At 47.1% G+C, this 14,708-nt stretch overlaps 1 protein-coding gene across 1 annotated transcript; it reads right to left on the bottom strand.

Annotated features, from left to right (window-relative positions):
- LOC109458058 (galectin-7) lies at positions 1-2,287 on the bottom strand. Its single transcript, XM_019751384.2, has 4 exons — positions 2,209-2,287; positions 1,727-1,815; positions 817-1,015; positions 1-173 (listed from the first exon to the last, which is right to left on the bottom strand). The coding sequence occupies exons 1-4, from the start codon at positions 2,221-2,223 to the stop codon at positions 60-62; spliced, it is 417 nt and encodes a 138-aa protein (XP_019606943.2). The 5' UTR covers positions 2,224-2,287; the 3' UTR covers positions 1-59.
- Between the last annotated feature and the right edge of the window lie 12,421 nt (positions 2,288-14,708).

Genomic DNA, 14,708 nt, shown 5'->3' with positions numbered 1-14,708 from the left:
AGACGCCCAGAGCTATGACTTTATTTGCCATCCAGGCCCGGGACTCTTCCCCGCGCCGCTCAGAAGATCTTCACAGACTCCAGCTGCAGGTCGCCGCCCACCTCCACCACGCGCACGTGCTCGGGCTGGATGCGGTAGTGGAAGTTGTGCAGTTCCGAGTCTCCGACCACCGCCTGCAGGGCCGAGGGGTCGGTGCTTAAAGTGGCCGAGGCCACTGCGGGGCTCCTTCCCGACTCGGACCCGCGCAGTGTGACTGGGCAACCACGTCACCCGCCGGGCCCCAGCTCCCCACTGGGAAAACCGCCGAATGGTCAGCTAACCCCTTGTCCTGAGGATGCAATGCGTTGACTGTTGGCACATGAGCGCTTTGTAAGTGTTTGCGGTAGATGTTATTACCACGAACACCGCGTCCATTGCCTCACGCCGGATGCGCAGAGTTCAAGTGGCGAACGGCTGGGTGGTGGAGGGTCTGCAGAGACCGCTCCCGCTCGCACCTGTTTCTGAGCCCTGTCTCCCAGTCCATCCTTGCCTCTGCCTCTGCCGCAGAGCCCCGACCTCAGGTGGCACTGAACAGGGAGTAGGGTCCTGGGTGGAAGTCGGGGCCAGGCCTCTCCACTAGGACCCCCACCCTCTGGGCACTTGGCTCTTACTCTCTCTGCCCCTGCCCTGCACACACTTGCCCTCTCACACCAGTGGGGTTGCACCACAGAAGTGAGAGGGACAGGGGACAACTGCCCAGCCTTGGCCACGCCTTTGCTCCCACCTCCACCAGGGCCTTGCTGGCCTCCAACGCCCAGGCGTGTGGCAGAGACTCACCTTGAAGCCTTCCTTGGTGGAGATGAGGAGCACGTCGAAGGGCTGCCCTCGCTGAAAGGGAAAGTCACGGCCACGCTCCTCCTTGCCCCAGGAGCCCTGTTCCTTGGTGTTGAAGACCACCACGGACTCGTCCAACCGGGGGTTGAAATGCAGAGCGGCGTCACCGCCCTCCTCATTGCACAGCAGGTTTACATAAAACCTGGGGGTGGGGGATGTCCGATAAGGCAGGAGCCAATGGACCAGGACTAACCAGTGCAAGAATACATCCAGATTTACAGGGACCTGAGTATGTCACACACCACAGAGGAGGCGTTGTGGACCAGGGGCCAGGGAGCCCACATTCCAGGGTGGCCAAACACTTATTGGGGGCCTAGATACAATCCATCTAGCAAGGGTCACTATGCTATCACCTGGGTCCCCCTCATTTCCACCGTCTTGGATTTGAGGAGGTGCTGATGGCCAGGGCGATCCTAAGGGCTAGGAACAATACCAGTAACTCTAAGATTTACGGGCACCCTAGTCCCAGGAACCTTGCAGTTCCCGGACCCAGGAAGTCATAGGAGTGATTGCTTAGGCCTTCCAGGTACCCAGGACACCCCCAGATCACAGGACGTATTTCCACAGTTCCTGGGGACTCAATCTGGGAGTCATAGGACTATAGATAGGAACCCTGACATTGCCCTGGAACCCCCAGATTCTTAAGGACCCCAGCTCCACAGTTAGGAGACGAAGTTATGAAGACCTCAGGTTCCAGAAGGTTGGAAATGGCCTGGGGATTCCAAGACCCCTGGTGTGCAAAGGTGACCTTGGGGCCCTCACATCTCAGCTGTAAGAAGTCGGGCTCAGATGAACCTGGAGAGCTCCCAGCACCCCCTTACCTCGGGGGCATGGGATCACACTGAGGTCTCACCTGCCAGCTTTATCAGGGACAACACCACGAATTCTCATCACGGTGCCGACTCTGATGCCCTCGGGCAGCGAGGTCTTGTGGGGCACACTCTGCAAAAGCCGGGGTGTGGGGGTGAGTGAACCAGGGAGACACCACAGAGACAGATGGGCCACCCCAGGAGAAAACAACCAGGACGCCGACCAGCAGAATCAGAGAAGAAAGGGCACAGAGAGAAGAAAAGAGAGTCAGAGACAGGGAAGGGGTTGGAGAGAGAAACACAAAGAATTAAGAGAAAAATATTCAAAGAGAGAGAAACCAAGAGAAGGCACCACGAGGAGTTGGGAGCGTTAGGATAGGTTGGGTCCACCCAGAAGCCAGCGCCCAAACACTTCACAGCACACCGGAACACCCACTTTCTCCTTTGCCAGGCCCCAGCCCCTCTCCTAGTCTGGAGCAAGCTTGGGTCCAAGACCCTCCCAAGCCCCAGGTCCCCAAACACTCACAGAGCTCCCTGCCATGGCTGCGATGATGGGACTGGCAATGGTGGTGGTGGGTATGGCTGCTGGGACCTTAAGCCAAAGCAGGCGTGGCTGGCCCTGCTGACTCACCCCCACCCCTTTCCACACCCACCACCCACACCTGGTATAGACCCTGGGGCCTCTTAGCTGCCTCCATTCACTGAGTGTTCCCAGGTGAACTGCCTCTCTCCTTTGAGCTAATAATGATAGAGAGAATTTAATAACAACAGCAGAGAAGGCTCATCAAGCCACCATCCATCCAGCTTATCTTCCTGTTGCCTGGTACACAGAAAAACTCTTATGCCCATTTTGTCGTGGAAAACTTGAGGCCTGAGAGACTAAGTGGGGGGCTGGAACTCTGACCCCTATCCCAGCTTAGGAACTGCTGCTTGGGGCTAGGGTTGTGTCTCCAACGAAATTCCAGTCTATGCTTCTGTAATATAACTGTAACCATGACAACAACAATACTGGAAAAGGGAGCTCTAAGGGGCAGGATTTGTGCCTGATGTTCAGTGCTGTACCCTGGTGCCTGGAGCTGCGGTGCCTGGCACACAGTAAGTGCTCAGTAAACATGGGCGAAAGAAGGAAGGAAAAATAACAGCTGCCATTTACTAAGCCTCCGGGTCTGCCGAGCATATGTGAGACATCACTGATGCTCACACACGCCGTGAGGGACGGGCATGGATCGCCCCCACGTTACACAAGGAAACTGAGGCTCAGAAAGAGGAAGCGATTTGCCGAAAAACATAGCTGTGCAATACTATGGTGCCTGTGTCTCTGGCTTTCTTCATCTCTGGAACTGCTGTCTTGTTTAGTCTGTCTCTGGGAATGCCCTAGTCTCTCTGTCACTCTGTGTCTGGTGTGTCCCAGTGTCTGACTCTGCCTCCCAGGTGTTCCTGTCCTGTTTCTCTCCTTTACATCTGTCTCTTTTTCTGTCTTCCAGAACTACTACCACTCTCCTACATGGTTTCAAGACAAGGGGGTGGAGTGCGGGGGTGTCCTAGGACGCACCTAACCCTCAGACCAAGGAAGAGAACAAAGGGATCCTCCACCCAGGCCCATTTCCAGACCCCATAGCCCAAGACTCAAAAAGAGGAATCTAGAATAGGAAGGGTATGGTGGGGGCGTGGCAGAATGCTGAAAGATGATTCTGGAAGGTAGGGGAGAGGGGAGGTGGGGAGCTGAGCAGATACCCCTGCTACAGCCTAGCAGCACACCTCTTTGCTTCTACTGCCCCACCCCCACCTCCACTCTGCCTCACCCACAGCGGGAAGAGGCCTGGGGCAGAGACTGCTCTGGAATGGAAACTTTGGGTGGAGACAAGCAGACTCAGCCCCTCATGCACTGTCCCCCACTGCTCCCCAAGCCTCCTAGACTCTCCATCCCCCTCACCACACAGGAGGCACCCCAGGTGGTGGTGCAGTTGGGGAAGCAAGTGCCTTGGAGAGGGAGGATGGGCAGCTACATTTAGACGAGGGCTACAAGCGCCCCCATTTTGCAGAGGAGAAAACTGAGCCTTAGAGAGGGGCAGACTCTCAGCCAGGGCTACTCAGCAAGAAGGCGCCAGGGCCTGGGCTGGACCCCAGGTCTGTGTGACAAGGGCACATCATCGGACTTTAAACAGAGGACAGAGGGGTTTGAGGGTAGAGCACCAACAGCTTGGGGTGGAGAGATTCCCAGAACGATGGACTCCATGCTCTTACCAATGAGGGTGGCCATTTCTTGTCCCATTTTGTCCTGCTACTGTATCCCAGGGACTCATCTTCTCCCTGAGATCCTCGTTGTGGCAGGGTATTTCTTCACCTCTGCCAACCTGCAAATCCAAACTTGACTTTGGTGTTTGGCCAAATGTTTGCACTCATTCTGTTATCAGTTTGATTTCTGGTCCATTTCTTATAACTCAGATATTCCCATCTTTGATGTTTCTCATTCACTTGTGTTGATTGTCTTCATATCAAATATGGAATATATTTTCTTTTAAAATTTGTATTAAAATATAGCTAACTTATATATGTTAGTTTTAGGTGTACACAATAGTTATTCAACACTTATATACTTAAAGAAGTGATCACCATGCTAAGTCCAGCAACCATCTGACCGTACAACACTATCACAATATTATTGACTATATTCCCCATGCTGTACATTACGTCCCCGTGACTTATTTGTTATATACCTGGAAATTTGGACTTCACATTCCCTTCATGTTTTTCCCCCCTTTTAAAATTTTCAATTACAGTTGACATTCAATATTTTATATTAATGTCAGGTATAGAGCATAGTGGTTAGACATTTATATAAGTAGTGATCCCCCTGACTAGTCTAGTACCCACCTGGCACTATGCATAGTTATTGCCACATCATTGATTATATTCCCTGTGCTTTACTTTACATCCCTATGACTATTTTGTAACTACCAATTTGTACTTCTTAATCCCTTCACCTTTTTCACCCTGCCCCCCAAATCCTTCCCATCTATCACCCCAATAAATCTAGTACCCATCTGATGCCTTACACAGTTATTACTATATTGTTGACTATATTCCTAATGCTATACCCTACATCCCCATGACTACTTCGTAACAACCAATTTGTACTTCTTAATTCCTTCCCCTTTTTCACCCCTCCCTCTCCCATCTGGCAACCACCAAAATGTTCTCTGTGTCTATGAGCTAGTTTTTGTTCTGTTTGTTTATTTTGTTCTTTAGATTCCACATATAAGCAAAATCACATTGCATCTGTCTTTCTCTGTCTGACATACTCCACTCAGCACAATATTCTTGAGATCCATCCACAGATGGCAAGAACACATTCCCTTCCATAGCCAAGCAATATTCTGTACATATGTACCAGCTACTCTTTATCCATTCACCCATCGATGGACACCCAGGCTGCCTCCACATCTTGGCCATTGTAAACAGTGTTGCAATGTACATATAGATGAACACGTCCCCTCAAAGTAGCGTTTTGGGTTTCTTTGGATAAATACCCAGAAGTAGGATTACAGGGTCCTTCTTTGTCTTTTGTTATAGCCCTTGTTTTAAAGTCTATTTTGTTTGGTATTAGCACTGCTACCCCAGCTTTCTTTTTTCCTTTCCATTTCCATGAAACATCTTTTCCCCATCCCTTTACTCTCAGCTTGCGTGCCTCCCTCAATCTGAAGTGAGTCTCCTGCAGGCAGCACATGTAAGGGTCCTGTTCTCTCATCCACTCAACCGCCCCATCCCCTGATTGGAGCATTCAGTCCATTTATATTTAAAATAATTGTTGAGGGCGGAAGGGTGGCTCAGTTGTTTAGAGCGCAAGCTCTGGGCAATGGGGCTGCTGGTTCGATTCCCACATGGGCTAGTGAGCTGCGCCCTCCGCAACTAGAATGAAGTCAATGAGCTACCGCTCAGCTCCTGGGTGGCCAGATGGCTCAGTTGGTTGGAGCGCAGGCTCTCAATAACAAGGTTGCTGGTTCAACTCCTTGACTACCGCAAGGGATGGTGGGCTCTGCCCCCCACAACTAAGATTGAACACAGCACCTTGAGCTGAGCTGCCGCTGAGCTCCCAGATGGCTGTTGGTTGGAGTGCAGGCTCTCAATCACAAGGTTACCAGTTCTAACCCTGCAAGGGATGGTGGGCTGTGCCCTCTGCAACTAACAACAGCAACTGGACCTGGAGCTGAGCTGCACCCTCCACAACTAAGACTGAAAGGACAACAACTTGACTTGGAAAAGTCCTGGAAGTACACACTGTTCCCCAATAAAGTCCTGTTCCCCTTCCCCAATAAAATCTTTTTTTTAAAAAGTAATTGTTAATATATACATGTAGTTGTTGCCATTTCATAATTCATATTGTTTATCTTTTTTTTTTCATCTTAAAAAATTCCCTCTAACATTCCTTGTAATACTGTTTTGGTGTTAATGAAATACTTTGGTTATTATTATTATTTTGGTCTGGGAAGCTCATTTAGACATCCTTTGATTCTAAATAATAGGCTTGCTGGGTAGAATAGTCTTGGTTGTAGGTCCTTGCTTTTCATCACTTTGAATATTTTGTGCCAATCCCTTCTGGACTGCAAAGTTTTTGTTGAGAAATCAATTAACAGTATTATGGGAGCTCCCTTGTCAGTAACTAACTGCTTTTATTTTGCTGCTTTTAAGACTATTTCTTTGTCTTTAACCTTTGGCATTTTAATTATGATGTGTCTTGGTGTAGACCTATTTGGGTTCATCTTGTTTGGAACTCTCTGCGCTTCCTGAGCTTGTATGTCTATTTCCTTCAGGGAAGTTTTCCATCATTACTCCTTCAAATAGGTTTTCCTTGCTTTCTCTTTTCTCCTTCTAGTACCCCAATGATGCAAACATTGGTACGATTGATGTTGTCTCAGAGGCCCTTAAACTATCCTTATATTTTTAGATTCTTTTTTCTTTTTGCTGTTCTGATTGTTTTCTGCTACCTTATCTTCTAAATCACTGGTTCAATCCTCTGCTCCACTTAATCTATTGTTGATTCCTTCTAATGTATTCTTCATTTTAGTTATTGTATTCTTTATTTCTGACTATATATATTTTTTGAGTATATATATATATATATATATATATATATATATATATACATACATATATATATATGTTTGACTGTATATATATATATTTTTTGACCACATATATATTTTCTGACTATATATATATATATATATATATATATATATTTATTTATTTATTTTTCTTTTTCTTTTTTCCTATTTCTGTTTTTATGTTTCCTATCTCTTTGTTGAAGTTCTCCCTGAGATCATTGAGCATCCTTATAACCAGTGTTTGGGATTCTGCATCTGGTAGGTTGCTTGTCTCCATTTTGTGTAGTTCTTCTTCTGGAGCTTTGTTCTGTTCTTTTATTTCGTACATGTTTCTTTGCCTCCCCATTTTGGCTGCCTCTCTGTGTTTGTTTCTATGTATTAGGTAGGGCTACTATATCTCCTGGTCTTAGTAGCGTGGACTTATATAGTAGGTGTGCTGTGGGGCCCAATGGCACAGTCTCCCTGGTCACCTGAGCTGGGTGCTCCAGGTGTGTCCCTTGTGTGGGTTGTGTGCACCCTCCTGTTGAGCCTCAATTGCTGTTGACACATCAGTGGGTTAGGTTGACCCTCTGGCTGGCTGGCTATGTGGGCTAGCCATTACTACAGTGGAAGAACTGTTGTGCAGAGCCTGAATCCTATGGAATAGGATTCACTTTAGCACAGCCCTGGTGCCTGCCCAGTCTGCTCTTGGGTGTGTCATCTTTGGAGGCAGCCAGGTGATGCTCTGGCTCAGTCTGAAACTGGCCACCAGGTGTGCCAGCCCGCAAGGCCTCTTGGGAGAGGCCCTGTTGCAGGCCAAGTTCAGCCACAGCCTGGGCTCTGCCCTCGCATGGCCACCTCACACCGGGCTTGGAGGTGGCTTGAAAGGCCAAGCCACGAACTGAGGCTGGCTGCTGCTAGTGCCAAAATTTGGGCTGCTCAGCCAGGCATACAGGACATGCTGAAACCAGCTGCTGCTTGTTTGGGTTTTGTAACCTTTGAGAAAGTTTAATAAAATCTGTAGCATGTGCCAAGATAGGCCATTTGTATGGAAAAGCTACTAGAAGCAGCTTGGGTGTGCCCGAAAGTTGGGTGGGGCAAATCTTAGGGAATCACCAGGGCGGGACAAACAAATGGCATTAGCCAGGTTGATGGGAACTCAGATAAGGTGGCTGTCTGCATCTGCATGATGGGAGGGGAAAGGACTAAACAAAGAAACAATGGCTTCTGCCATCACTTCTGTCTGGGAGAAAGATACCCCTCCATCCCGCATCCTGATGTCATACATCTCAGTTCCTCCCTATAGGTCCCTGGCACCTTTCAAGCTGCTGCCACAGTGCTGGAGCTCAGAGCCAGTAAACCTGTCAGAAAGTAAGCCCCTGTGTAGGCCCTTTAAGAGGAGCACCTGGACCTCCAGCTGCCCTCCATCTCACTCAGCCACAATCTCCTGGTTTTCACAGCCAGGAGTTATGGGGACTTCTCTCCTCAGCACTGGAACTCTGGGCTGGGGAACCTGGTGTAGGTCTGGTACACCTCGCTCCTCTGGCGGGGGGGAACCTCTGCAGCTGAGATAGCCCTCCTGATTTTTAATGGTCACACATGGGTGTGGGACCAGCCCATTTCGTATCTCCACCTCTTTTACCGGTCTCAAAGTGACTTCTTCTATATGTCCTTAGTTGTAGGACATCAGTTCAGCTAAACTTTAGACAATTGTCAATGATGGTTGTTCTGTAGTTGAGTTGTAATTTTGATGGGGTCCTGATAGGAGGTAAGCACAACATTTATCTATTCCACCCTCTTACTGGAAATCCCCAGAAATATATTTTCGAGAGCATTGTTTTTCATTTCCAAATAAGTAGTGAATATATTTATTTCCCAGTACTTTTTATTCTCAAGCTATACTTCACATTCATAAATCATGTGGATTTTAACAGGATACTTCGATGAGTTTTGACAAATATGTAGACCTGTGCAACCACAATCCCAATCCAGTTTCCTCCAGCCTCCACCTGCCCCACGGCATCCCTGTCATTCCTCAGCATTCAATAGCCACAAAGTTCATTTGTCATGAAAAGAAAAAAGAGGGGATTCCAGCAGTTGGCTGAGTTTTGCCATCCTTCAGGAAATAAGTTTGGTGAAAAGTAGCCAATTGCACCCATGGTGGTTGGAGAAATTGAAAATCCCAGGCTCTGTCAATGTCAGCTTCTTGGTGACAGGTTTTTGTTTGTTGTTTGTTTGTTTTGTTCACAGTGAAGATAGCCCAGGGGCTGCTTTGGTTTTGTAGATAAACTTTCAAATGAAAAAAAAAATGACACAATTAAAAAAATCTGACTTTTTCTTGAGCTAGGAAGCCCACTGGAATCCTTACAGTTCTATTTATAAATATAGTAAGTTCTACCAATGCAATTACTACCACTTTTGGTTCCTTGATAAACTTCGCTCATTAAAGTCTCTTAAATATTTTAGGCTGCATGAGGGATTTTTCTTTGGATTAAGTTTGAAGTTTTTCCATTGCCCAATGAAATCTCCAAGTCATAAGTTCTTGTACATTTCCTTGCTGGAATTGTAAGCATACAGTTGTTCCCTCTCCTCAGTTCTACCTTTCTTCCCTTCCTTCCTCTACTGAACTACTGGATACTATAGCCTTTACATTTCTCCTCTGAGGACTGGGTCCTGCTTGGAGGTAAGAGGAGCAGGTGAGGAGGGTGATCAGCAGAGGGCTGGTCCTCAGGGCCTGGGGTGGGAAGGATAAAGAGGGCAGCAGGAAAGGAGGAGCCCAGCCCTCAGCAGGGAATAGGCATCTGTGCAGGGCCCCCTGAGAGGTGCTGCACCCAGCAAGGCCAAGAGGGTGACCCCTGGGAAGGAAATATAGTGTGTCAGGATGGAAGACCAGAGCCCATTCTCTCACACTCATTAAAGGGGGTACAGATATGGAAAAGCGGCAATGACCATGAACCCTGTGACCTTGGATTGGAATTAGAGGACCACATGTGAACTAATGGTTTCATGAGTTGGGTTTCATTTGGGGGTGGGGCCAGTGTCTCTATTTTTAAAAAGTTTTTATTGTATTAAAATATAAGTAAAATAATACTTACCATTTTAACCATTTTTTAAAAAAGATTTTATTAGGGAAGGGGAACAGGGCTTTATTGGGGAACAGTGGGTATCTCCAGGACTTTTTTTTGTGGGGGGAACAGTAGTGTGTTTTTCCTAGGACTCATCAGCTCCAACCAAGTCAAGTTGTTGTCCTTTCAATCTTAGTTGTGGAGGGCACAGCCCAACTCCAAGTCCAGTCACCATTGTCAATTGCAGGGGTGCAGCCCACTATCCCTTGTGGGAGTCGAGGAATTGAACTGGCAGCCTCGTGGTTGAGAGGACGCGCTCCAACCAACTGAGCCATCTGGCCACCTGGGAGCTCAGTGGCAGCTCACTGACCCACTCTAGTTGAGGAGGGCTCACCTCGCATCCAACCGGCAGACCTATTGCCCAGAGCCCACACTCTAACCAACTGAGCCACCCGTCCGCCCCCATTTTAACCAGTTTTAAATGTACTACAGTTCTGTGGGACTAAGTGCTTCCACATTGTTAGGCAAACATAACACCACCCATCTCCAGAACATTTTAATCTTGCCCAATTCAGTCTCTGTACCCACTAAACACTAACTCCCCAATCCCCTCCCCTCGCCCTGGCCACCCCCATTCTACTTTCTGTCTCTATGAATTTGACTACTTCAGAGACCTGTATGAATGGAATCATACAGTATTTGCCCTTCTATGACTGATGAGTATGCACACGTATAAAAGAGAAATCAATACAGATGTAAATATGTGTATGTGTGTTGAAGGTGGCAAAATATGCCACCTCAAAACTATGTCCCTTTGGCATAAGGCTTATTTTGAGCTACAGGCACTTACAAAACAGCAGATGTAAGAAGGGCATTCCTACTTCCCCTTTCTTCCTGAAATCAGGAGATGAAAACTCCCACGTGAAAAACTCCCTCCCAGAAGGAAAGTACCAGAAGGGAGGTAACTTTCTTATCATCACATTGAGACCTAGAGAACTGTATACAAACAGGCCTTGTTAAAATAATTCTTATCTTCCTTTAGCCTCCCCGAATATTAGTTTAGTTACTTTCCAACAATTGTTCAACTGCAAAGAAAAACATGTAGGTTTAGCCATTTCTCTGAGTTCTCATTTCCTCCTGAGGGCTGCTGTGTCACGTAAAATGTCAATAAATGAGTGTGCATTTCTCCTGTTAATCTGTCAGTTTGACACATCAGTTTAGTCCTCAGGCCTAGCTGAAATATCCTAGGAGGGTAGAAGTAAAATTTTGCCTCCCCTACAATGTACAGACAGACACCTGTACTCATATATCACTACCTCCCTACGGGGCGTAGGGACAGACCCATGAATAGCAGTGAGCACACCTGTGCCCATATCTGGTTGCTAAGATTGTACCTTTCTCTACTCAAGGAACTCCTGTAGCAATAAATGGCTGTTCCAAGGCTCGGACAGGGCACGTATAAGATGTACCAGGGACAACTTACTGTGTCAGAAAGGAAGAAAGTGGTCTCCAAGTGCTGGGCCATGTTGAACAGGTACATGAGCTCGCCTGCTGCACTCCCACAGGCTGAATCTGGGAAGCAAGGGTCACGCATGACAATACCGTGAATAAGAAGGAGCCATGAGTCTAAACTGATGCTGTCTTACCTTCTTAGTGCTGTTCTAATGCAAATGTCATCAACCAGATCGCTAATAAACAACAGACATTTATTTGCCAGGGCTCTGGAAGCTGGGAAGTCCAAGATCAAGGGGCTGACATATTAGGCGTCTGGCAAGAAGTGATTCCTGGCTCATAGACAGGCTTCTTCTTGCTGTGTCCTCACACGCCTGAACAGGAAAAGGAGCTCTCTAGGTCCCTTTATAAGAGCACAAATCCCACTCCTGAGGGCTCTCCTTTCATGACCTCATCTCCTCGCAAGGCCCCACCTTCTAATACCATTCCTTTGGGATTAGGTTTCAACATAGGAAACTGTGGGGACACAAACATTCAGTATATAGCAGATGCAAATAATGAAAAGATAGAAATGATCAAAGTGTGATGAAGAACTTGACTTTTGCATGATTTCTAAGCACGTCACTACAAAATGCTTACTAATGACAAAGGACAAATGGATAGTTGTATGATGGAGAAGCCCAGCAGGTACAACTAAGCACGTGATCCAAGTCAACTTCACCAGCACTGGGACACGTGGAGGGCATGTGGGCAGCTCGACAGGATGCAGTGTCCCTTCTGTGGTTTTTCTGCACAAAGTCCATAATCTAAATCTAATGACGGGAGATCCTCAACCTGTAACCTTCCAAAATGTCCAGGACTTGAAGACAAAGGAAAACTGAGGACTGTTCCAGACGGAAGGAGGCGGAGACTAAGAAGACATGACGACAACCAATAAACGCCGGGTCTGAACTGGATCCTCTGCTTCAGGAACGTTATGGGTCAACAGGCAGAATGGGAATGGAGTCTGAAGATCAGGTGGCAGTGGGGGCTCAGCATTGACTTCCTGCTACTGGTGGGTGTAGGCGAATGTTCTCTTTACAGAAAATACTCACTAGAGTGTGCAGGGGTGAGGAGCTTCCCTGTTGGCAACTTACTCTCATAAGGCTGTACGGTGGTACCTTGGTTTTCGAATGTAATCCGTTCCAGCAGACCGTTGGAGTTCTGAAATGTTCCAAAACAGCCGACAGCTAGGCCTCAGGATCTTACACTCAACAGAAGCCGCGTGACATGTGCGACTTCCGAGGCGTGTTCGACAACCAGAACATTTACTTCCGGGTTTACGGCGTTCGTAAACCGAAATGTTCCTAAACGGAGACGTTTGAAAATCGAGGTAGTACTGTATTTGCAACTAATCTGTAAGTTTGCAAGTGTTTGACAATGTGAATCTTAAGTACTTTTAAATGTTCCGTACTGTTTTTAATGTAATAGAAATATCATTAAATGAAATACACAAGTCTAAATCATGACTCAATTATATTCTTTAAGTTGGAGACACAAGGCTCCTTTAGTATTTTAATATGCCACAATTCTTTAAAACATTGCACATACTTAATCCATCAAAATAAATACCTTTTAAAAGCATCATAACCACTCCACTAAGATGACTATAATAAAAAAGAAAGACTATAAAAACTGTAGGTAAGAATGTGGAGATGTGGGAACCCTCATATTCTGCTCATGGGACGGGAACATTGTGCGGGTTCTGTGGGAAACACTGTGACAGTTCAGATTAAACAGTTACCATGTGACCCAACAATCCCACTCTTCCTTATCCCCAAGAGAAATGGTAACATAGGTCCCTACAAAAATGTATATATTAAGGCTCATAAAAAGCATTATTCATAAGAGTTGAAACAGGTTATTCATTATCCAAATGTGGAAATATTCTAATTATCCAGCCACTGATGGTGGATAAACCAAATGTGGTCTATCCAAAAACGGAATATTATTTGGCCATAAAAGTATTGGTAAATACTACAACATGGATGAACCTTGAAAACACTATACTAAGTGAAAGAAGCCAGACATAAAAGGCCTCATAGTGTATGATTCCATATGAAATGTCTAAAAAAAACAAATCCTGGCCCCCCCCTTCTTTCTTTTCCTGGCAAATGAACTTTGTGGCTATTGAATGCTGAGGAATGACAGAGGTGTGTTCGGACAGGTGGAGGCTGGAGGAAACTCGATTGGGGTGCTGGTTGCACAGGTCTACCTGTTTGTCAAAACTCATCAAAGAATCCTGTTAAAATCTGCATGATTGATGAACGTGAAGTGTAGCTTGAGAGTAAAGAGTATTGGGAAATAAATGCACTCACTACTTACTTGAAAATGAGAAATGATGCTCTTGAAAATGTATTTCCATATTTGATATGAAGATAATCAACACAAGTAAATGAGAATCATCAAAGATGGGAATATCTGAGTTATAAGAAATGGACCAGAAATCAAACTGATAACAGAATGAGTGCAAACATTTGGCCAAACACCAAAGTCAAGTTTGGATTTGCAGGTTGGCAGATGTGAAGAAATACCCTGCCACAACGAGGATCTCAGGGAGAAGTTGAGTCCCTGGGATACAGTAGCAGGACAAAATGGGACAAGAAATGGCCACCCTCATTGGTAAGAGCATGGAGTCCATCGTTCTGGGAATCTCTCCACCCCAAGCTGTTGGTGCTGTACCCTCAAACCCCTCTGTCCTCTGTTTAAAGTCCGATGACGTGCCCTTGTCACACAGACCTGGGGTCCAGCCCAGGCCCTGGCGCCTTCTTGCTGAGTAGCCTTGGCTGAGAGTCTGCCCCTCTCTAAGGCTCAGTTTTCTCCTCTGCAAAACGGGGCGCTTGTAGCCCTCGTCTAAATGTAGCTGCCCATCCTCCCTCTCCAAGGCACTTGCTTCCCCAACTGCACCACCACCTGGGGTGCCTCCTGTGTGGTGAGGGGGATGGAGAGTCTAGGAGGCTTGGGGAGCAGTGGGGGACAGTGCATGAGGGGCTGAGTCTGCTTGTCTCCACCCAAAGTTTCCATTCCAGAGCAGTCTCTGCCCCAGGCCTCTTCCCGCTGTGGGTGAGGCAGAGTGGAGGTGGGGGTGGGGCAGTAGAAGCAAAGAGGTGTGCTGCTAGGCTGTAGCAGGGGTATCTGCTCAGCTCCCCACCTCCCCTCTCCCCTACCTTCCAGAATCATCTTTCAGCATGCTGCCACACCCCCACCATACCCTTCCTATTCTAGATTCCTCTTTTTGAGTCTTGGGCTATGGGGTCTGGAAATGGGCCTGGGTGGAGGGTCCCTTTGTTCTCTTCCTTGGTCTGAGGGTTGGGTGGGTCCTAGGACACCCCCACACTCCACTTGTCTTGAAACCAGGTAGGAGAGTGGTAGTAGTTCTGGAAGAC

This window comes from Rhinolophus sinicus, linkage group LG11, assembly GCF_036562045.2.
Source record: "Rhinolophus sinicus isolate RSC01 linkage group LG11, ASM3656204v1, whole genome shotgun sequence".
NCBI classification, from domain to species: domain Eukaryota; kingdom Metazoa; phylum Chordata; class Mammalia; order Chiroptera; family Rhinolophidae; genus Rhinolophus; species Rhinolophus sinicus.
The sequence above is the reverse complement of the archived record's forward strand: the minus strand, read 5'-3'. Positions and strand labels throughout refer to the sequence as shown.